Source organism: Heloderma suspectum, chromosome 3 (assembly GCF_057233095.1).
Source record: "Heloderma suspectum isolate Gila_16-S chromosome 3, 16-S_ref, whole genome shotgun sequence".
NCBI classification, from domain to species: Eukaryota; Metazoa; Chordata; class Lepidosauria; order Squamata; family Helodermatidae; genus Heloderma; species Heloderma suspectum.
This window is the reverse complement of record NC_139460.1, coordinates 230,460,971-230,484,334: the sequence shown is the minus strand read 5'-3', so window position 1 is coordinate 230,484,334 and position 23,364 is coordinate 230,460,971. Positions and strand designations below refer to the sequence as shown.

Genomic DNA, 23,364 nt, shown 5'->3' with positions numbered 1-23,364 from the left:
ATGGAGTGTTATCTGAAGTTGGCAGGTATGTATACATACACATCTTGTTTGGTTTGAGGGCTATAAGCAGCGAGGTTAGAGAGAGATGAAATATGCAAAGTACACACTATGATAACTACATTAAAGCTTTAAACTGATCTGTATTCATTAAGGTACAGTGAAACCTCATCCTCATGGGTCATACCAAGGCTCGGTCTAGATAATAGGCTGGCATTGTGTCTTTCCCACATGCTCCCAAGGAGGGCACAGAGGTGGGCAACAGGGCTCTCTTTTTCTTTGCCCCCAAGATCTGATACTCCGAGCCACGCTGCCTCACTGGGGGAGACAGTGAGATGGGGAGCCATCTAACAGTCAGAGGACTTCAGCTATTGGGCGGAATAGAAGTATAATTATTTTTTTAAAAAAGAAATGGCCCCAAATCATTAATAGAACTCTCGCCCATTACCTTATCTAATGTTTTTGTTTTAGCGATCTAAGCTCATCATCACTACATCGTGCAGTAGAGAACATCATAGTTAATAAAGCACCCAAATAGTACCTCGCAAAGTGCCGCTGTGGGTGTAGAACCGGGCAGAGAGGACTGCGTGACTGGACCCTACCCAGATCTCCGGGGTTTATTGGTTCGTCAGCGATGCTCAGGAAGGGAGATCCTGACCAGGGCTGACTCCCCACCCCACCCCCCCATATCTCTCGACAATAAAGCAGACGGAGCCGTAACGTACAGTGACGGGGGAGGGGGGAGAGAAAAGCCCCATTAAATAAAGTGGAGCTTCCGCTTGAAAAACAAACGTGCACAGGATCGGGCACCCTCGACCCGCTGGTGGCTACAAATATATACCTCCCTCGCTGCTCGTCTCGCCTATGTGTCTGGAATCCGACTTACTAGGAAGCCCGTTGGCCAGAAAACAAGATTTACGTCCGAGAAGATCTAGCTCAAGCCGGGCTGAGTAAGTCCAATGTCAAGGGGAGGGCTGAAACTTGGACCTGAAATGGGAGGGCACACGCCCGCCCCCGAATCGTCCGTGAGAGCCGCCGCTGCGTCCCCCAAGCGCAAGGACAAAAGACCTCTTGGCCCTCGGCCTTGCGCCTAGGCCGCCAGCAGCAGCCACGCCGACTCCGGCGCCTGGCGAGGGCCCGGCGGCCACGTGCCCTTTGTTGGCGAGCGAGGGGCGGCGCGGGCTTTTGTTGGGCAGGGGCGGGGCTTGCCGTCGAGGCCCGCCCGGAGAGAGGCCCCGGCGGAGCCGTCTGCGGGCCTGTCTGTCGCTGGCTGAGACACGGGGGTGGAATGCTAATCAGGCGCTCTCGGCGCGGCGGCTGCCGGCGGGCGGGCGGGCCGGCCGGGCAGGGGGAGCCACCGAGCCGCGCTCTCCGCCCGTCCCTCCCTCCCTCCTCGCCAGAACAATCCGCCAGCCGGGGAGGCGCGCGCGCACACGCGGCGGCACACAGCGCAGAGCCCTCCGCCAGCGCCAGCCGCTGCTGCTCCTCGGCCGGGCGCCCCCTCAGAGCCGAAAGGACCCCCCCGCCCCTTTCTTCCGCCGCCCCACCGCTCCCACGCGCCGCCCCGCGGTAGGATCGGAAGACGATGTCGTACCAAGGCAAGAAGAACATCCCTCGGATCACGGTGAGCCGCCCCGTGGGGGGGGACGAGAGGCTCGGCCCGGCCTGGCTTGCTGGGCAGGCGCTTCTGGGCGCCGGGGAGCCGGGCCGGGCTTGCGGGGGGAGGCCGAATGGCACCAGGGTGGACGGAGAGAGAGACGGGGGTCCTGGGCCTGCCTGGCTGTGCCTGAGGATCCGCACCGAGGAGGTGACGCCAGGAATGATTCGCGTCCCGGGAACGGCGGGGGCGCTTTGCGCTCGACGCGCCGGGTGGAGGATGGATGGAGCTGTTCAGTCCGGGTGGGCTTGGACGGGAGGGGAGGGGAGGGGGGAGCGGAGGCTGCAGACAAGAGCAGAGCGAGCGATTTCGCCAGAGTGAGAGAGATGCTTGTGTGCCTCCGCCAGCCGGGGCCCGGAGGGAGGGGAGGCTCCCACCCCTCTCATCGCTTCCTTTATTCAGGGGGCGCACGGCGGCCGCGCCACCGGGAAACCCGGAGCTGCTTCTTCGTGGCTAGCCAAGCCCGTGTCTCCGCCTTTCCGGGGACTTCCCTCATCAGGAAGAGCTGCCCGCGACTGTGCGAGCCTTCATAGAACAACCAGGGCTGTCGGAAACCTTGTTTATCTGGAAAGCCCATCACTGTTTGGCAGCCCGAATCAACTTCCAAGGAGAATGTAAAACAGCAAGCAAACAAAAACAGTTCCAGTCATCTAGAACAACACACCTTTGTTTTTGTTGAAGTAGCTATTCTTATCCCCCTGTTTGTCCCTTTTTAGCACAAGCCCCCTGGATTTCTTATCCAAGGATTTCTGACTCCCTACACAGCTTCTCGAAAGGCTGTTTATGATTTCATCACCCGAACGAATATATTCTCTTTTCTATCACTCTCTCATCAGAGTGTTAAAATGTTCACCTCTAGGAGAACACTGGGCATGTGTGCAAGCCACAGATAAACAACACTTTGCCGGGCGGGGTGCCCCATTTGCCTTCCACAGACAGATCGACGTCTCCCACCTCTAATAGAGAGTCTAAGACTTGATTTGATTTTTAAAGGGCAGAGAGCTTAATTTAGCTTGGAGTGCTGTCTAGAGTATTTCTCACTATCAGGCACATGAAAGGCAATCAATGCAGGTTATCAAGACGTACATTGCATAAACAAGGGTTATACACCATCCACATTGCTTGGCATTTCTCCAGCGAACAGGGGCTGTAGAGTTCAATCTTGAAATAATGCAATCTAGCCTGGGAACATGGAAAAAAGGCAGGAGGAAGGATGGAAGCGTATTCTGCATGAGGGGGCTGGTATTAAGCTTTTGCTGCTGAAAGCTCCCCGGGTGGAGATTGAATGTGCTCTTTTGTTGAGCGTAACCCAGCTTGAACCCAGAAGCAGCATTTTATCCTTGGTTGGAGGCTCTTTGTAAAGAGCAAAACAACAAGCCTCTGTTTACCTGTTAATTGCTTTTCAAAGGCAGCTCATCCATATTGCCTGTAACTAAAACTTTGCTGTGGAAAAGAAATCCCTGTAATTCAACCCTTCTTAATGCAGATATCTCAAACTCCTTTTATCCATAATGTCCAGATATCTGCATCAATCATGTCTTGATCTCTCTTGTTTGCAGGATGACACACAGGGCGCAATCCTGTACACACTTACCTGGGAGTAAGTCCCATTGAACTCAGTGTGACTTACTTCTGAGTAGACATGCCTAGGATTGCACTGGTAAGAACTGCAGTGGATTCCAGGTGTAAGTCCAGAATGTTTTGGGAAAGGATTCAATATATTTCAGTGGCCTCTTTCTGTCATTCTTTCTTAGCATGTCCCATAGTTTCTTCTTCTACTTCCCCATTAGTAGGAGGAGTAGCACGCAGAAAATCATCAGGCAGCTACTGTGTACTTTTAGCATCAGGTGCATGTCGCCTACATCAACGTGCATCTATGTGTATTTCTACTTATAAAAGACAATCAGATTTGCTGTTATTTCAGCATCGGTATTCTCCAAAACACAAATTCTTGTTCTCTTTGGAAGCAGCCCTATTCCCACTTACATGGGAGTAAGCCCCACTGAACTCAGTCAGACTTCTGAGCACACATGCATAGGATTGTGGTGTTAGTAATGCTGCATGACATACTTTTGATGTTATTTATTGCCTGCTTCCTCATTTCACTCATTTCAGAGGTGTGCGCATGCATGTGTATGTACACACACCCATTACGGGTTGGATCCAGACGCAGTATAGTAGACCCAATGAAATCAACGGGACATAAGTTAGTCACATCTAACGCAAGTCCGATTGATTTTAGTCGGTCTACTCTATCAAGCCTGGATCCAACCCACAGTAACTTCTGTTTGTGAATTAAATGAAAATGTGAAAGTGATTGATCAAAACCCCCACTGAAATAAAATACACTACACTCATCAAGATCTAAAGAACTATGAAACGAATGCCATGAGCCCAGTTCTCGGACAGCTGTCCCCAATGCTGTGTGGCAAACTCTTTTGAAACTGAGGAGGCTTTAAAGAAAAGCATGTGAATGGCATGAATTGGGGGTGGGCAGAGGGGGAAGTCCAAATATTTCACTGGGCTAATGCAAGTCCCTTGTGTGAACCTAAGTAGCTTTTTGGATCATGGCCGTTATATTTATTGAACCTCTAATGCCACTTAAGTCATATTTAGTCAAGTTTCAAGTGAGCATCAGCACAACTCATTACTTGTCTATTTATTCTTGGCTCATGAGCCATTGTTCTAATGACCTGGCCTGTAAACTCTTAGATGCTTCAGTGGAAGAGGTAGGTGACTCCTTCCCCTTGCAGAACCCCATCCAGTCATATTGCATAGGTGGGCAGCCCATGGGCTGCATGGGCCCCCCCACAACTTTCAAGTGACCCCTCACTGCCCCCGCTGCTGCTGAACCCCCAGATTTGCCACAAAAATTTAGCAGCATTTCATCATTTTTGAGGGAAACATAGCCTGTTTTTAAAAGCAAAAAGTGCGGTTTGTCACTGAAATTCGGTGGTGGCGGCAGCAAAAAGGGGCTATTATAAAGCCAATATAGTGAATCCCCCTCCCCCATTGCCATCCTGTTGTGAATTTCAGCAGCAAACTGTGCTTTCGGCTTTTAAAAGCAAGACTATTTTTCCTTCCTGCTGCCTCTGCGCTACCAGCGGTGAGGGGCGGGGGCAGCAATGTGGCTAAGGATGTTGGAGAAATCTGCAATGGAATCAAATGAGTTGCGATTTCTATGAATCCAAGCCATGGATTCTGCAGTGGGCCAGGTTTTCCTGAGTCGCACCGATTCCATGGACTTGGGGACCTTTTTTTTAAAAAAAACTTTCTGGAATTTTATGCAAATTTAGTTGTAGAAAAATATGTGAAATTAAAAAATGGCCGAAAATGTGCTTCTTCTTCATAGGCTGAAGTATGAAAATGCACTGGGGGGGGGGATTTGTGCATTTTCACGAGTGAATTTGCACAAGTGCAAATTTGCACAAATTCGGGAAAGGGGGGAAATCTGATTCCACCAATGAGTGGACAACGGAATGAAAGGCACTTGACAATCTGTAAAACGCAGATATGATGGATTTTCCAACATCCGTACATCCCTAAATGTGCCCCCCCCAACCTTTAGAAGTTGCCCTCTCCTGTGTCCAATGATTTGGGTGGGCCTTGCTGCATCCACTCTCAGTACTGTTGTATTTTCCCCCTCCAAAAGAAAGTGTGATGGAATGAGTGTATATAAGGGATTTCTTTAGAGGTGAGCTTTGGGCCGAATGGCTTCTCCCCTTGCTGGCCGATGTGTGAGGGCTCTTTAAAATCCTTCATCGTTTGGCAGTGAGTGAGCAGGTGTGAACCAGCCCTTGAACATGGGCTGAAAAGGAGCAAATTGAATAAAAGCTTGGTTAACACATCTGGCATTCAATGGTTGTTATGGAGAAGGGTTGCTATCCAGACAGAGTAGTTACACAGTTGCTTACCCAAGAGGCCTTCAAGGGGTGGGGAGGAATTCAGGAGTTCAGCAAAGCTTTCCATTGTGATACCCTGATGTGGCCTTCCCCAACCTGGTGCTCTCCAGATATTTTGGACTACAAACCCCAGCATTCCTGAGCACTGGCCATGCTGGCCAGGGCTGATGGGAGTTGAAGTCTGAAACCTCTGGAGGGCACCAGATTGGGGACGTCTGCCCTGATGAAACAATCCTGTGCTGTTTTCTAAATGTAGATTTTAAAGCTAAGGTACATTTTTCACTTTAAGACCGGTTAGAACAACAATATTGTAGTACAGGTAGTGCTGTCAGAGAAATTGGCAATGTATTCAAATGAGTTTGGGTTTTTCTGAATCCGACCTGTGGATTCCACAGCAGACCAGCTTTTTCCAAGTCACACAGTTTCTGGGGACTTGCAGACCAGGATCTGCACTAATCCACATTAATGCAATTGCACATTAGTGCTGAGTGAATTAGTGCAAATACAATGAAATTCTGGTAAAAAAAAAATCTGATTCTATCAATGAGCGGATAATGGAATGAAAGACACCTGACAACCCGCTGTACACAGACAGAAAGGATTTAACAAAGTCCATACATCCCTAAGTCCATACATCCATACATATGGGTCATCCATATGTGCAAAAGTTTTGGAAATCTTGTGAAGGCAAGGCACCCATTGTAGTTCCATCTGTAAAACTAAACAACTAGGGGCCTAACCAGAACTTGGAGAGAAGGAGACCTCCTAGATACTCCAATTCCCCTGTCTGAGCTTCTTGGAAGAAAGGCAAACACAGATGTAACCACCTCTTTGATATTTTCCTTGGTACGGTTCCATTATGTATAGGCCCACAACAAGCACATCTAATCCTGTGTAACAAGGAAGCCAATTTACATATGACTTTAGAAGCTTATTTACTTTATTAAAAATTGCGTTTCCGTCACAAGCCATTTTTTGAACCATGTTTAAAAAAATCAGGGCGTGTTATAGAAATGCTAACGTGTTATATCCATCAATAATATTATCTTCTCTCTGAGTTTTTATATAGCTTGATTGCTTGTTTAATGGCTTTTGATAGCTACTATCTTCCCTGCTATTGCTTAGGGGCAAGGGTGTAGAACTTCTTACCTGGGCCATATTCCATTTCAGAGAAGGTTTCAGGGGCCACATTTTAGTGGTGGGTGGGTGGTGGGTGGTGCTAAAGGCAAAAGCAGTTGGGCCAAAATAACAAAAATGCTAGCATATTTTACTTTAAAGCTCTAACTGCCAGTAACTAGGTGTTAGGAGAGGCATGTCAACTTTTTAACAAGGGGGGGAAACGGCACAACAGCCAGGAAACAACTGAATGATTGGTGTCGGGGGAAAGGGGTGGGGCCAGGGGAAGGGAGTGGGGCCTTCTGGGGAACCCCAGAGGGCTGGATTGGGGCCCCAGGTTGGTGGGACCCCAGGTTGGTGAGATTCTGCACCCTGCCTTAGGGAAATAATTGGGCAGTTTCAATTTAGCCAGAAGAAGAGAAGCAAGTCTGAGTTTTTGCAGCTGGCTGTGAAGAAGCAGGCTTAAGAGGGGTGCATCCCATTGCTTTTGGAGAACTGACGCTCCTTCAAAGAGTAGCAGTGCCTGTGTGGGTGTCTGTTTCCACAACACTCTGTTCATATATTTATAATAAATGGATATCACGGAAACATTGTAAGTCTTTAGTAGTCTCCCCTTCCAAGCTCCTGCTCCCATAAAAGGCCGCCCTGAAACTTCCTACTGCTAAGGGAGCTGGTGAGCATGCAAATATGTGATTGCATGAAATGTTTACTCATGCAAGAATAAATCAGCATGAAGAGAGATACCTGGAATATCCATTTTAAGGGAGGGGAGGAAATGAATTGTATAGGTTGGGAGAATGTCCTTCTCTTCCCCCTCTCTTTAGCTTTATGCCTTATTCTGCAGTTATTTTCATGTGTCTTTCTGCTTCCTTTGCCTTCTCCAGAATAGCTGACAGATTCCCTGGAAGTGCTAACAGAGGTCAACTCAGAACGATCCCCTTTCATCAAATTATAGGCCTGATTCCTTGTGATATCCTTGGAGACCGCACTGGGGGTGGGGAAAGCAACAAAGCAAAAGCAACATCAGAGTCCCATGGCTTTTCATTTTGAGAGCTGGAATTTGTGGGAGTTTAGCTACCTTACTTAAGAGCTATCTATTCAGAATTGCATATATTCTACAATGGCAATGAATAGAAAAAGGTCAGCAGGGTTGACATGCATGTTCTCAGAATTCATAACCCATAGTTCCTCCCAGTTATAATTAGTCAGATAGCATCCCCCAAACTGTTTTTTGTGGTTTGTGTTCCACTGTGTTGTGCTTTATCTTTTAAAACAAAACAAAATCACTTCAGTTGCTCTGTACATTTTAGACTGAATTTGAATATCACAAGTATACTGTGATCTACACTCAACTTGCATCAGGCATTTCTCCATAACATGCTTCTGAATGTATACCTGAAGTGGTCTCTGAATGAAATGGCTAAAATTATCTTGGAAATCTTTATTTGTTTATTCATTTATTTATTTAATTAGAGTGACCGGCTGCTCATCAAAGGAGGAAAGATAGTCAACGACGATCAGTCGTTTTATGCAGATATCTATGTGGAAGATGGTTTGATTAAGTAAGTCACTGAAGAATATTTTGTAGTACAATTTGATGTATTTCAGATATTTGTGTGCAATTTGATTAGAGTTGTTGTATTCTGAGCCGCTATAATAGATGAAACAGAGGCAAAACATGGAGGAGAAAAAGCATCTAAGTACTGATACATATAGACATGACAACAACGCATGGGGCACAGCTGCTCAGAGCATCACTTTGCACAACAGTGTCTCTGGATCAAGAGCATTAATTTTAGCGGAATGAAGTTCTGAATACATTATTTCAGAATTTAGATCATGGTCACGTCTGGCAAATGTTTGCGTCAGTAGGCATCACTTAACTTGCCCTAATTCTGCACTACAGAGTTGGAGAACTTGGAACAGAGGGATTGTTAACATTTGACATACTATGATGATTTCTGCTGATGGTCTAATAGGAGTGCTGTGTAGTATAGTGGTTCGCGTGTTGGAGTGGGACTGGGGAGACCTGGGTTCACGTCCCCGCTCAGCCATGAAGCTCACTGGGTGACTTCGGGCCAGTCACTCTCTCAGCCTAACCTACCTCACAGATAAAATGGGGAGCAGGAGGATCATGTACACTGCCTTGGGCTCCTGGGAGGAAAAGGTGGGATATAAATGTAACAAATAATAAAATGCTGTGCACGGTGGAACAAATCGGTTGGAAAGTCAGAAAGTTCAGGAAAGCAGTGCCCTGCCAAGGGTGAACTTGATCCAAAGGGTGTGTCCAAATGGCCCTTTTCTTTGCTCCCTAGTCAGTTCAGTAACATGCAACTGTGAGTGTGGGAGTGCAAAACACAGCCCCGCTCCTCCTTTCCTTCTCTGTTAACATCCTTGGAACACATTTCATTCCCTGCCATGGAACCCCATTCCGGGTTCTTTTGTTTTTCTCTTGCCACCTTGCAACCAGTCTTCATTTCTCAAAAGAGCCATTGAGGTAACTCAAGTCACTTTCTTCATTCTACAGGAAGCTCATAGTAAACACACACACATTTCAACTCTCATCAAGCTTAATTTGTGCCTTGTCCGAGCCCTGGAATGTGATGTACTACTAAAGGAAGGTGTCTCCAAGCATGTGCAGAGTAGAGGGTTCTAGGGCAAGTGTCAGAGCTAGAACACAGCGCATTTCCTATCTACCAGACAAGAATCCACTCCCCCTTTTTCATTTTTCCCTTTCCAATCTAATGAATAATTCTTGCTGGAGGGAAGAAGAGGGGATGAAATGTGTGCATTTGCTTTACCAATCTAGAACTATTGTGGAAGAAGCACGGGATCCAGCCTAATATGTTGAATGTCTATAAGCTGTCACCCTTCTTGAATGACTTTCACAAAGAGTTCCTCTTTGTGTCATTTTCAGACAAATTGGGGAAAATCTGATTGTTCCTGGAGGTGTGAAAATGGTTGACGCTTATGGCCAGCTGGTTATGCCAGGCGGAATAGACGTCCACACTAGATTACAGATGCCTTTGATGGGAATGACCACTGCAGATGACTTCTATCAAGGCACAAAAGCAGCTCTTGCAGGAGGAACCACCATGATACGTATGTACTCTCTTTAGCATGGACTGCATGCATCCCTTTTGTCAGAACAGGAAAATGGGTCATTGCAAAAGGTTTAAATTTTCCATGACAAATCAGAAAGCCAGGTTTTTCTCCTGGTAGTATTTGTTCAGGAGCAAATTTTCATGGCAAGTGTCTGAGCTGGGAACATCCTGACTGCGTTGAGCACGCAATAAAGTGGCCCTGTGGTTGTCTTACGAGTCATGACGCATCCAGCTCATGGTACCATGTGCATCGACACATTTACAAAAACAGATCACCATGTGCCAAATATGACTTCGATACTTTTAACCTATGCATAATATAGGTGCTCATTTGGTCACATGAATTAGTCCTTAATTAATAGATATGCATGCTTTCCTTCAGTGCATGCTTTCCTTCAGTACTGCTGGGGTCTCCAACATGGACACCAATGTGCTTGCGAACACTTCTCTTGGTACCCACTAGGCTCCCTGCTCCTCCTGATTTTTATTTTATTTCTTAAGATATTAAAAAAAGATTAAGCTGGGAGGCTGGCATGCTCAAAGTGAAGGGCTGCCCTCCAGCACCATCTTTATTTGGGTTCCAAAGAGTGGCTGTGTCTTTTGGAGCTTAGAGCCCTCCTCTGCCTATTACTTAGATTCTTTGACAAGTTACTTTTCTTTTAGTCTCACCGGTTTGCCAGTTTAGCCATCAGTTTTGTGACTGACCACCCCCACCATGGCAGCCATTCTGTGACTGGGCAAACCCCCTCATGGTAGTCATTTTGTGAGAGTGCTCATGACACTCTCAAAATTCCAAATGTGCCCACCAACCCCAAAAGGTTGGGAACCTCTGCTGTGCTATATAATTATGTAGACATTGAGCAGTGGGTTGGACTCGGTAGTCTTATAGGCCCTTTCCAACCCTACTATTCTATGATTCTGTGATCCTCATGTTATTTAACTGAGGGCCAAACTAAACATTTGGCGAATCACACATAGTAGAGCTAGGCATGATAGTTTTTCTCACTCTCCTCCAAGTGTGCACGGTCCTGATTCAGATCAGGCCCATGGACCTCGGGGGGGGGGTAAAATTACCCTGCCCATGCCCCACATACACACGCACACATTCCTCCCCCCCCAAACTTCCATGCACGCATCCTGTGGGGAGTTTAAAAACAACAACAAGTCTCCATTTGAACCAGTGGCCCTGAACTTTCCTTTTTTTCAAAAACCCTTGGCTGACCAGGGAATGCTGGGACTTGTAGGCATTTTCTCTGTCTAAACATGCATAGGATTGTGCCCTAAGTTGTCCTAAATATACGTATGTGTAGGTATTACAAAGCCTTGGTGCTCCCTGCTCCCTGAAATGAGAACCTTTCATTGGATACAAGGCAATGAAATCCTTTTTTAAAAAATACATGCAATTGTCTCTCCAGTTGACCACGTATTTCCTGAGTCCGGAGCAAACCTGCTGACTGCCTATGACCAATGGAGGGAGGGTGCTGATAGTAAAGCGTGTTGTGATTATTCCCTGCATATTGACATCACACGTTGGCATGAGAGCATAAAAGAAGAGCTGGAGGCGCTTGTTAAAGACAAAGGTAAGGAACGGCTGTTGTAGCTTTCTGCCTGCAAAAAAGAAACAAACGTTCATCTTAAGATGCTGGAAGGCAAAGATTCCTCTAGATATAAACTGCTAGATTATGGAAAAGATGGTGGGAAAGAGATTTATGGAAGAAAATTATGTTTAATCGCTGGGGAGAAACTTGTCCTTTTTGACAAGATACATTTGATCATTTTTAAATATTTAATATCTTAATAACTGGTGTTTCTCCTTCATAAGTAGACTCTGTGTTTGGGGGATTGAAGATTGATAGTGTCGTAATGCAACATGGAGACCATAATGTATTCACATGTTCTTTTTATCATTGTTTGTGTCTAACCAAGGAGAATGGAAATGAATCATCAGTAAAAATAAGCTTGCTCTGTGAAACCAGTATTTAATACTATAGTGTTATGACTGTGGAGTAATGATTGGCAGCCTCTCAGCTGAAGGCTTCTTCAGTAGCATGACTTGACATTTTGATAGATATAGCTAGGCATGTTGCTGGAATGCAGCAAACCCATTTCTGACAGTGAATTAGGGTGTCCACTTTGGCTGATCTCTGTGTGGCATGCTGAGGAGGGCTCTTGGGGTCACATGTACCGGCTTGCCCAGTGGAGCAAAAAACATACTCCTGCTGGTTGTCACAATCAGGTAGGGTGGGGAAAGACTTCCGTCTGAAATCCTGGAGAGCCAGTGCTGCTCCTTGTAGACTGACCAGTGGTCTGGCTCCATATATGGCAGATGGTTCTGTTCCTATGAAAGTCCCACTAAGATTTTTAAGGCACAATCCTATGCATGTTTAGACAGAGGAAAGGCCTACAACTTGTAGGCCTTTTCTCTGTCTAGACGTGCATAGGATTGCACCCTAAGTTAGTCTGATATTTTAAGGTAACCAATTTATGGTATTACGTATTTAACCTGATGTCAGACTTCTCATGTTTACTTAAATCTGGGGGCTCTGACGTGGTGCCTGTGGGTGCCAATGGACCTGCAGACACTTCTCTTGGCACCCATTGGGCTCCCTGTCCCTCCTGATTTTTATTTTAATTCTTAAGGGGGTTTTTTAATTAAAAAATGTGTTTTAACTTGGAGGCTGGCATACTGCAAAGTAGAGTGCTGCCCTCCAGTGCCATCTTTATTTGGGTTCATAAGAGTAGTTTTGTGTTTTGGAGCTCAGACCCCACCTCTGCCTTGTATATAGATTCTTGGGCAACTTACGTTTCTTTTAGTCTCATGAGTTTGCCTGATGGGAAAGAGCCGTGCCCCATCTTGCAGCCATTTTATGATTCGTCAGCCCCCCTCCCATGGCAGCCATATGCCTACCAACCCAGAAAGGTTGGGTGAATTGCAGTGAATTCATTGCAGTGAATTCTAATACTATAATTGGTACATGCTTGGGATTTTGGTCCAGTGCAACAGAATAAGAAGTAATACACAGAAATTAATATAACGCAGCCTAGTGCAGCCTTCCCCAACGGCGCCCTCAAGCTGTTTTGGACTACAACTCCCATCAACCCCCACCAGCATGACTGGTGGTTGGGTGATAGGGGTTGTAGTCCAAAACATCTGCAGGGTGCCAGGTTGGGGAAGGATGGCCTGATGTATGAACACAGCCAAATTCTCTAAAAACAACATGGGTTCAGAGCAGAGTGGTCTAAACTACGAAGTGAGTTGCCTGCACATTGTGGTTTGTAACTGATTGCATTTTGATACTTTTTTTTCAGCATAGAGAGGTAATTCAGCTTTATTAGGATAGATGGGTAATTCGGGCTGCAATCCTGTACATACTTATCTGGGAGGAAGCCCCACTGAAATCAGCGTGACCTACTTCTAAGCAGACAAGTATAGGATTGCCCTACCAGAGCCATATCTCTGTGTTCAGCTAGATTGGTAAGAACATTAAATAAATGACTTGGAAGTAAATTCCATTGATTTCAATAGGATTTTCTTTTGAGTAAGCAACGTTATGGCTTATAGCATAGAAGTGATTCGGTTTCATTTTTCAAATCAGATCCTAACCCTTGACCAGCTCTGAACATAAACTAGCTAGGCATTGTAAAAAGTGGAAACTGATTATCTTCTTTCAACTGCAATCATTAATTCACTTCTGTCTTTGTTAAGGTGTGAACTCCTTTCTTGTTTTCATGGCTTATAAAGACAAACTCCAGTGCACTGATGCTCAGGTAATTACAGACATGAGCTGAAAACGAGTGTTCGACTACAGTTTGGTACTTAAACTGATAGCTTATCAGACTCTGGGAATGTTTCTTTCTTCCTTCCTTTCCTGGCAGATGTATGAGATATTCAGTATTATTCGAGAACTGGGTGCCATTGCTCAAGTACATGCTGAAAACGGAGACATCATTGATGAGGTAGAGCAAGCGTTCACGTTAGCAGTCATTTAAAATAAACAAGCAGTCACTTTGTGTTGAGTAGCGATGTAGTCGAGGCTGGTGGCTCCAATGTCAGTGGGGTGGTGAATCCGCTCCGGGTTTCAGTCCGAACTCTAAAGGAGCTGTCCAAGGTGCTCCGGCACTGAACCCAGAGTGGCTCCACTGACCCTGGAGCCACCACCTTCCACTGTAGAGATGTGCACGGGGTAGGAACGGCAGCTTCTTAAGCCTGAGCAGCCATACCACAGGGGTGTTGAACCACAAATCTAGCCCACCTCAGTCCACATCTGCTTTCTGGGGCCCCACCTCCTTTCCCTGACTGCCACATGTTCGGTGTTTTCCTGGGTTTTTGTGATTCCCTGGGTTTGGGTGTTTTCCTCCCCCCCCCATTCCAAAGGGTTGAAATGGCTCTCCTAAGGCTTAGGTATTGGCAGTAAAAACTTTAAGACAGAACATGCTGGTATTTTTTGATATTTTGACCCCACCTTTTTTGGTCCTGCCCACCACTGGACTGCATCCCCTGAGATATTCTCTGAAATTGAATTTGGACTTCCGTCTGAAAGAGGTTCGATACCTCTGGTTTAGCAGCTAGTTGCTAAGCACCAGTTCCTCATCCACCGGAGTCTGTTCTCTTCTGAGCCCGACTCTTAGATGCAGTTGGGCCCCACATCAACGTCCGCAGATGCTGCTGCCCGTGGGGCACTCTGTAGGAAGGATGAGCTTCAGCGCCACTCAAGCCAGGAATGGTTTCCGGCACCAGCCAGCTTCAGGAAGCACCTTCGCTTCCTCTTCCATCAGCATTGTCTTCCCCTCCCCTTCCAAGCCTGGTGGCTCTTGTCTGCACTTGGTTTTGTGACACATGAAAGCACCATCATCTCGTCCAAAGAGGGCAGAAGGTAGATGTCCAGAATTTTTGGACTTCAACTCCCAGTGTTTCTGAACATTGGCCCTGCTGGCAGAGGCTTCTGGGAGTTGAAGTCCCAAACATCTGGAGCTCCACCTTCTGCCCACCTCTCAGTGTTTCATTCAGGCTGCCAGTCAGTCATTCTTGATCCTAGGACAGTGGTTTCAAAACACTGGCAGATCCACCAACAGAACTCTGGAATAGCTTGGTACCCTGTCTTCTGCTTTTGTATGCTCTTTAGCACTGTCCCTAACATTTGCTTTGAATACCCTGAACTCCATGAGGGTTCTACAACCTACTATAGGTCTCTTCCTCCTCCCTTTCCAGCCATTCCATTCCATTCCCCTCCCACCCCACTTGTCAGGTTTTCTTTCTCTCAGGCTGTCAACATTCCATGACACTGAGTTCTTATAGGGCTGTTTGGGGATTTGTCCATCCCCCTGCTTTGGGTTTTTAAATTTCTAAATATTTTTGAGCATCTGCAAACCTTGGCATTACCCCATGTCTGCCAGTACCTGTTTCTTGTGAACAGCTGGTGCAGTTTTGGCTACATGAGCACGAACATGGGAAGACTTGAATCGCTATTAGAAGGAATGGTGATGATGATATAAGAAGGTGCCATATCAGACCAATATGTGACCTAGGCAAGACCTAGCTAGCGTACCTAGCTGCTAACTGCAGGTCTTTAGCCTCCCAAGTAAGCATCTTTCTCAGCTTTGTTACCAATAATCCTTTAACTCAAGGGTGTTGAACCTCTTTCAGCCTGAGTGCCAAATTCAGTTTTGGAGAAGCTCTCAGGGGCCACATGACAATAGTGGATGAGGCTGAAGGCAAAAGAGGGGTGCCAAAATACCAAAAATACTAGCATATTTTTGCTTGCAGCTCTAACTGCCAGTAACTTAAGTGTTGGGAGAGACATTTCAACCTATTAGAATGGAGGAAAAACATGCACAAGCCAGGAAAATACCAACCGTTCGGTGGTTAGGGGAAAGGGCGAGGGGACTGGGGATGAGGACGGATTTTGCCTGGGGGCCTGAGGTTCAACACTTCTGCTTTAAGTGCGGTGCTAGAAGTTGAACCCAAGACCTTATACATGCAAATCATGAGCTCTGCTATTAAACTCTTCTCCCCTAATCAGATCAGCACATTTCTTTGTTATTGTATGCTTTGGGGCTTAGTAGGACAAATTGCAACATTAATCTGCCTTCCACAAGCCAGAATCCTTAGAGGAGTATTGTTGAACTGCATCAGTGCCTATTGGGGGCTTTGATGTGAAAGACCAAGATGGAACGTGGATGTTAGAAAGACAGCTACTTCTACATATTTAATCAGCTAGAACTATATTTCAGGATTACATGACAAATTGCCTTTCTCTTTTGGCAACCTTGCTTTCTGTCACTAGCTTTATTTTAGAATGGTCTCTCCAGTCCAATCCTAACACCTTCGGCAGAGGTAGATCTTCAGACTTCCCTGGTAAACCACCAAGCAGAAGATTGCACAAGCCCCCTTGTTCTGTTGCTGAGTTGCACATATAATGCCAGAGCAAGCTGCTGGAATTGTCATAAATAAATATTTGGGGTTGCTTTAGAGAACATTCTGATGTTTCAAATTACACTTTCGATATAGTGTTTACAGTTCTGAATCATTGCTTCTCCCATGTTTTTTCTTTTAGGAGCAAAAAAGACTCTTGGAACTGGGGATTACTGGTCCTGAGGGTCATGTTCTCAGTCATCCAGAAGAGGTAATACTAAGGTGGTTCCATGGAATCACTATAACTCAGCAAATTTGATTATGTTGGTAGATGTTGCTGAGTGTCAGCTGCATACGTAAAATCCATTTCATTGGATCATCTTCAGCATTCACAACGCTTCAAGTTTCCAAATCACCAACTTGAGCACCAAGTTACACATTCAGAAGCAAGAGATGGTACAGTCATTCTAGGGCAGGAGTGTTGGACCTCTTCCAGCCCAAGGGCCAAATTCCATTTTGGAGGCATGGGCAGGGCCAAAATACTTGCACACTTTGGCTTAAAGCTCTTCCTTCCAGTAACTCCGCCTTAGGAGAGGCGTTTCAGCCTTTTAGAAGGTGGGGGGGGGATGACGATGACACAAAGGCTGGGAAACCACCAACCAATCAGTGATCAAGGGAAAGGGTAAGGCTAGGGAAAGGGGGCATGGCCATCCAGGGAACAGAAGAGCCAGATTTGGTCCTGAGGTTTTGGAAGATAGGAATCATGTCTGAATGCTCTGCCACATTAGAAATCCTGCAGTATGTGGAAAGCTAGCACGTCAGGGGAAGACATTCTTGTCTAGCCTTTCCTTGACATGCTAGTTTTCTATACATAGGGCATTTTTCAGATGGGAGAGCACAGAATGATGCTTTACCTGCAGGCTCAAGTGCTAGTTTCCAGGAAGATCCATGCACTTCGATCCAGTCTTGGTCATATTTAGCACAGGTGCATTAAAATAATTGGGACATTGACACTAACTGAAGTCTCCTTGATTTCAATGGGCGTATGGCTAAGTCTGGATCCAACCCTGTGTCCTACAGCTGCACATTTGCATTGGCCCTGAGAAAAGGTCTTCCTAGTTTTCTGTATCAAATGCGCAGGTCCCATTTTCTAGGCCAGCACAACAGCTCTCTAGGTGATAATGGAATGCTTCCTCCCCAGTAAACTCTGTGACTAATAAACCCAGCATATAAGAGCCATTGTTCATGCTCCTAAGACTCATGGGAGGTCTAGTGCACAATGGACTTAAAGGTCCCCATTGATGTAGGTGTCGGGGCAGTTCAAATTATGCATTGAAGTCAATAGGGAGCCCACTCAACTAGGATCTCCATAGCTCTGAATCAAATCCACAGGTATCACATTCTGAATGAAATCATAAAAGTGTTCAGCTAAGATGAAATGAATATTGACACAGGGAAGATTAATGAAAGAGGATGTGGTTCACAGATTTTGACACTCTGTGCTTTCGCAATTTGTAACGTGAATAAAAGGACTATCCACATGCCATTTACGTAAATGACAAAATGCTTACTGGTTTTAATGGTTCTGGATGGCATTCTTAGGCTGCAATCTTAAACATGCTTCATATTAGGAAGTAAGCCCCGCTGAATACAGCAGAACTTCCTTCCAAATAAACATGCATAAGATTGCATTCCTCATCTTTTTGAATACTGAGACTCAGCCTACGATAATTATTGTCTGGCTGAATTATTTATAACTTTTAAAATCAATAACACAAGAAATGTAATGCTAACTTTCCCGCACTTTCCTGGAACTGCAGTTTTCCTGTGAGTGCAATTAGAGAGAAAAAAGTCTTATGAACAGTAAGTAGTACATAAACAGTAAGTAGTACAATCCATCATAATTGAATTTTAGTAGTCTTAACTATAGATATAGGCCACTTATTTTTTAGATATTTTGAAGAAACTATCTGACGGTGTTCATGTTTCCCAAGGTTGAAACAGAGGCGGTGTACCGTGCTATTACAATAGCAAAACAAGCCAATTGCCCCTTATATATCACAAAAGTCATGAGTAAAGGGGCTGCAGATGTCATAGCTCAAGCCAAGAGAAAAGGTAGGCACTATTTCATATTTTTCATACTGATGAGGACTAGCAACTTATCTCTGTACATGCTCCTCCTGGAGACCATAATTGCATATCAGCTAATTTTCAGTAGACTTAAAGATTAAGAAAAACATGACATTGTATTGGGTTATTGCTCTACACTAGTTGAGCTGAGTTGAATTTATAGAGTTTGGTACCCAGATCCAAAAGATATTTTCCCCTACCCTACACGTGAAGGCCACTTTATACATGGCATGTTTATGTATCATTTAAAGTGCTCCTCATCATGCCATGACTTTGCCTTTTTTATGAAATCATAGTTGTTTCTTACCTAAATGCTTGCTCAATTTTGCATCAAGCACTGAATCAGCCAGGGGGACTTATGGATATGCAATACAAGTTACCATATAAACCATGATAGATAGATAGATAGATAGATAGATAGATAGATAGATAGATAGATGTTCAGTCGTTAAGTCATGTCCGATTCTTCGTGACCCCATGGACCATAGCACGCCAGGCCTTCCTGTCCTGCGCTCTCTCCCGGGGTGTGCTCAAGTTCATATTCATTGCATCAGTGATGCTATCTAGACATCTCATCCTCTGCCGTCCCCTTCTCCTTTTGCCTTCAGTCTTTCCCAGCATCAGGGTCTTTACCAGGGAGTTTTCTCTTTGCATTAGGTGGCCAAAATATTTGAGCTTAAGTCAGTATCTGTCCTTCCAATGAGCACTCAGGGTTGATTTCCTTTACGATTGACTGATTTGACCTCCTTGCAGTCCAGGGGACTCCTAAGAGTCTTCTCCAGCACCACAGTTCGAAAGCATCCATTCTTCGGCGCTCAGCCTTCCTTATAGTCCAGCTCTCACAGCCATACGTTGCTACTGGGAAAACCATAGCTTTGATTAGACGGACCTTTGTCGGCAAGGTGATGTCTCTGCTTCTTACTATGCTGTCTAGGTTTGCCATAGCTTTCCTCCCAAGGAGCAAGCGTCTTTTAATTTCATGGCTACAGTCACCATCTGCAGTGATCTTGGAGCCCAAGAAAATAAAATCTGTCACTGCTTCCATTTCTTCCCCTTCTATATGCCAGGAAGTGATGGGGCCAGATGCCATGATCTTCGTTTTTTTAATGTTGAGTTTCAAACCAGCTTTTGCACTCTCCTCTTTCACCCTCAACAAGAGGCTCTTTACATCCTCTTCACTTTCTGCCATTAGGGTGGTATCGTCTGTGTATCTGAGGTTGTTGATAATTCTCCCGGCAATCTTAATTCCAACCTGTGATTCATTCAACCTGGCGTTTCTCATGATGTACTCTGCATCTAAGTTAAATAAGCAGGGCGACAATATACAGCCTTGTCGTACTCCTTTCCCAATTTTGAACCAATTGGTTGTTCCATGTCCGGTTCTTACTGTTGCTTCTTGACCCTCATACAGGTTTCTCAGGAGACAGGTAAGGTGGTCTGGTACTCCCATCTTTTTAAGAATTTGCCACAGTTTGTTGTGATCCACACAATCAAAGGCTTTAGCGTAGTCAGTGCAGCAGAAATAGACGTTTTTCTGGAATTCTCTTGCTTTCTCCATGATCCAGCGAAAGTTGGCGATTTGATCTCTAGTTCCTCTGCCTCTTCAAAACCTAGCTTGTACTTCCGGTAGTTCTCAGTTCACATACTGCTGAAGCCTAGCTTGTAGGATTTTGAGCATCACTTTGCTGGCATGTGAAATGAGCACAATTGTACGGTAGTTTGAACATTCTTTGGCATTGCCCTTCTTTGCAATTGGAATGTAAACTGACCTTTTCCAGTCTTGTGGCCACTGTTGAGTGTTCCAAATTTGTTGGCATGTTGAGTGCAGCACTTTAACAGCATAAACAAGGAACACAATCCAACAAAAATGAGGCACAACTTAAGTCCCATAGAATATCATAAAGTGGGACTTGGTCATGCCTAAGTCACACTGATTTTGATGGTACTTAGTTGCAGCTATCATTCACTAAATTGTGCTCAAGATGCTTGAAAAACATGAACACTTTTTCAATGGAGAAATAAGGCCCCAGACATTGAAATTAATGATGCGTAGCAGACGAATTTCTCCAGGAGATCAAGCAAAGACTGCTAGTGGTGGATTCAGAATTTATTTTGGAAGTGGGCTTGATCTTCTTCAAAGTCCTTTGAGCATTCTCAGAGATGACGGAGCTCTTGATATGCCAAGGTGTTGTGGGCAACATCCTGTCATGCTGTCAACTCATCTTTGGTCTCACTCCGAAGTCCAGGAGCCCTAAGGTCAAGAAATGTCGGCATCTATGAAAAGGGCACACACATGGTCCCTTCTTGAAATTCTCTCCATGTATGCCTTTTTAGACAGGTTTGTCCCCAGTGTTTTGCTGTCTTTGTCAGTATGCCATCTAGAAACTGTTGTTCACCCAAAATTGGCATTGGAGTTAACTAGAACAAGATCCTTTTGTTCTGTTGCTGGCACAATGTTTTCACAGGGGAGCTATGTTTTATTTATTTTTTTTGCTTTTAAGAAGTCAGACTCTCAACTGAAGGTAGTCCAAATTTAACAACAAGGATGCTGAATTCTGCCAATGGAACATATTATGCAAATCGAGCAGATTTGTTAGTTTTGTATCATTTCTTCTGCTTCTGTGAGCCATGCAGAAGAGCAAGGAGCTGTTACGTGTCACGGATTTTGTGTTCTGTGATGTTACATGGGTTGCAGAGTCGGAGGGTGGCTGCTTTTTGATGGGAGCAACACATACGCTGCAGTGTCTAGCTCTGGCCTCAGTTCTGTGTTTTTGATTCTTGGACAACTTTTTTCAACTAAAAATCTACATTGTCTATGAGAAACAATTGAAAGAGCTGGGTATGTTTAGCCTGGAGAAAAAGAATATTAAGGGGAATCCTAGTAGCAGCCTTAAAATATCTCAAACGATGTGATGTAGAAGATGAAGCAGACTTCTTTCTGTGGCTCCAAAGGGCAGGACTGGAACTAATGGGTGGAAATTAGGGATGGATCTCCATCCACCTCCATCTGTCCTTGCTGGGTGCTCCTCAAACTGCCGCCACCTGCTCCCACTCGTCATGCCCACCACTGGACAGCCTGGCAAGCACCCAGTGGCTGCCCGTCCCCTTAGCGAGCTGCCATTTTGCGTAAAAATGGCAGCTCAGGGTTTTCCAGAAATGTAATGTTGCATAAATGGCGGCCGTAAAGAAGCCATTTACACAACATTACTGGCAAAAATGGTCCATTTATGCCTGTTACGTTACGGAAATGGCCCCTTTACAGCCACCATTTATGTAACATGACATTTCCGGAAAACCCTGAGCTGCCATTTTTACTCAAAAAGGCGGCTTGCTAATGGGACGGGACGGCACCCAGCACTCCCAGACTGCTCAGCACTCGGCGAACAGGCGTGGTAAGTGTGCAGTGGCTCGGTGAGCGGGGTCCCATAGGCCGAGCGGCTCAGACTCCTGCGACATTCCTAGTAGAAGTTACAGTTAAACATTAGTAGGAATTTCCCAACAGCACAAGCCTTTGCTAGTGGAACTGGCTGCCACAGGAAATGATGAGCTCTCCTTCACTGGAGGTATTTAAGCCAAGGCTGGGTGACCATCTTTTGGCGACGCTGTAACTTTGTTCTGCATTGTGCATTGAGCACGGGATTGGACCAGATGACCTCCAAAGCCCCCTGCGACTCCAGCATTCTACAATTCTATATATTATGTTATGTCATTAGCTTATTTCAATGACACCTTTCGACCAGAAAAGCCCCCAAGGCAGCTCACAAAGATTAACACAAAAACAACCTTCAGACAATAAAGTGCAACTTAGAAAATGTTTAAAAGCACTATCACCATAGCATGTTTAAAACAAAACCAATCCCCCGCCACATATCTTTCCTCCTGTCTAAAACCAAAAACCACTCCCCCTCCAAAATGTCAAATAAGAAAGCAGGGGAAAGACCCATTCTTTCTGCATTCAGAAAAGGGGTCAAGACCCATCTATCTTTTAACTTGGCTCTTCAAATTGTTGTTATGGGTTTCAAGGTTGTTTTGATTCTGGTTTTTATTTTCTAAATCTAAATTTTGTAAATCACCTTGGTTGGCTTCAGAAAGGCAGTGTAGAAATACACCAGCCAATCAGTCAATAAACCCCCACAGGGTCAGCCAGCCCCCCAAAGACAGCTGTTCTTTTTGAAGGTCCCAAACAGTGGATGGGGCAGAGCAGACAGAAAAGTCGCTGGAAAGGTCAAACACTTCCCTTCCATAGGGATCACCATGACTGTTGGTTATTTCTTTAGGCACTGTTGTGTATGGGGAACCTATTACAGCCAGTCTTGGTACTGATGGCTCACATTACTGGAGCAAGAACTGGGCCAAAGCTGCAGCCTTTGTGACGTCTCCTCCCATTAGCCCGGATCCAACAACACCCGATTATCTCACTTCGCTCTTAGCATGGTAAGTCATCAAGGACAGACCAGTCTTTCTCCAGAACTGTCGGAGCAAAAGGCAGTGGCTCAAACACAGTGGTTGGAATGGGAAGGGCTGGTGGCCATTCCAGAATAGGGGCCTGAAAACTCCCTGCTTTGGATCTGGTTTCTCCTTGTGCCAATTTTCCTCTCTGCACTTGGATTGCAATGACTGCAAAGCAAGGCTTCCCCTCTCCAGAGGGCAGGTGGATTGCCCGCTGTAGTCAGCCTTTAGCCACGGTCACAAAGTATGCCCAGAGGCTACTGGTGTGCCACAGTTTTGGAAATTGTCTTTTTGGAATGCTTCCAAGTTGGGAAAGCCATTAAGAGGAGGGAAAGAGCTTCCACAGGATGTCTCGCCATGCTCCCACAGTCTTTCTTTCCTTTAAAATATATTTTAATTTCTGCAAATCACAACAAAAAGAGGGGGAAAGAAAAAAAATAACCAAATTACATGTACCAAATTCAATACGCTACAAATATAAAGTAACAATATAATCTAAATTAACGAAGAATGCAAACCTAATATCTATGCACATAAATGCATAATAATACATATTTATTAGAATGATTAACAAATCAGAAAAAATGAAATCTCAAAGCAAAGTCGGAAGCCGAAATCTTTTGCTTTATGGTGTCAGTTTTTATGCTTTGTTAGTTG

The 23,364-nt window shown here is 45.2% G+C and overlaps 1 protein-coding gene across 1 annotated transcript in view; it reads left to right on the top strand.

Moving 5' to 3' along the window:
• Positions 1-1,269: 1,269 nt before the first annotated feature.
• DPYSL4 (dihydropyrimidinase like 4) overlaps positions 1,270-23,364 on the top strand; it is a 41,718-nt gene continuing 19,623 nt past the window's right edge. The window contains exons 1-9 of the mRNA XM_084841936.1: positions 1,270-1,621; positions 8,146-8,234; positions 9,590-9,774; positions 11,192-11,356; positions 13,483-13,544; positions 13,653-13,733; positions 16,331-16,399; positions 18,123-18,243; positions 22,536-22,692. Of these exons, the coding sequence (XP_084698062.1) occupies positions 1,583-1,621; positions 8,146-8,234; positions 9,590-9,774; positions 11,192-11,356; positions 13,483-13,544; positions 13,653-13,733; positions 16,331-16,399; positions 18,123-18,243; positions 22,536-22,692 (968 nt within the window). The 5' untranslated portion in view covers positions 1,270-1,582. The remainder of the gene's footprint in view (positions 1,622-8,145; positions 8,235-9,589; positions 9,775-11,191; positions 11,357-13,482; positions 13,545-13,652; positions 13,734-16,330; positions 16,400-18,122; positions 18,244-22,535; positions 22,693-23,364) is intronic.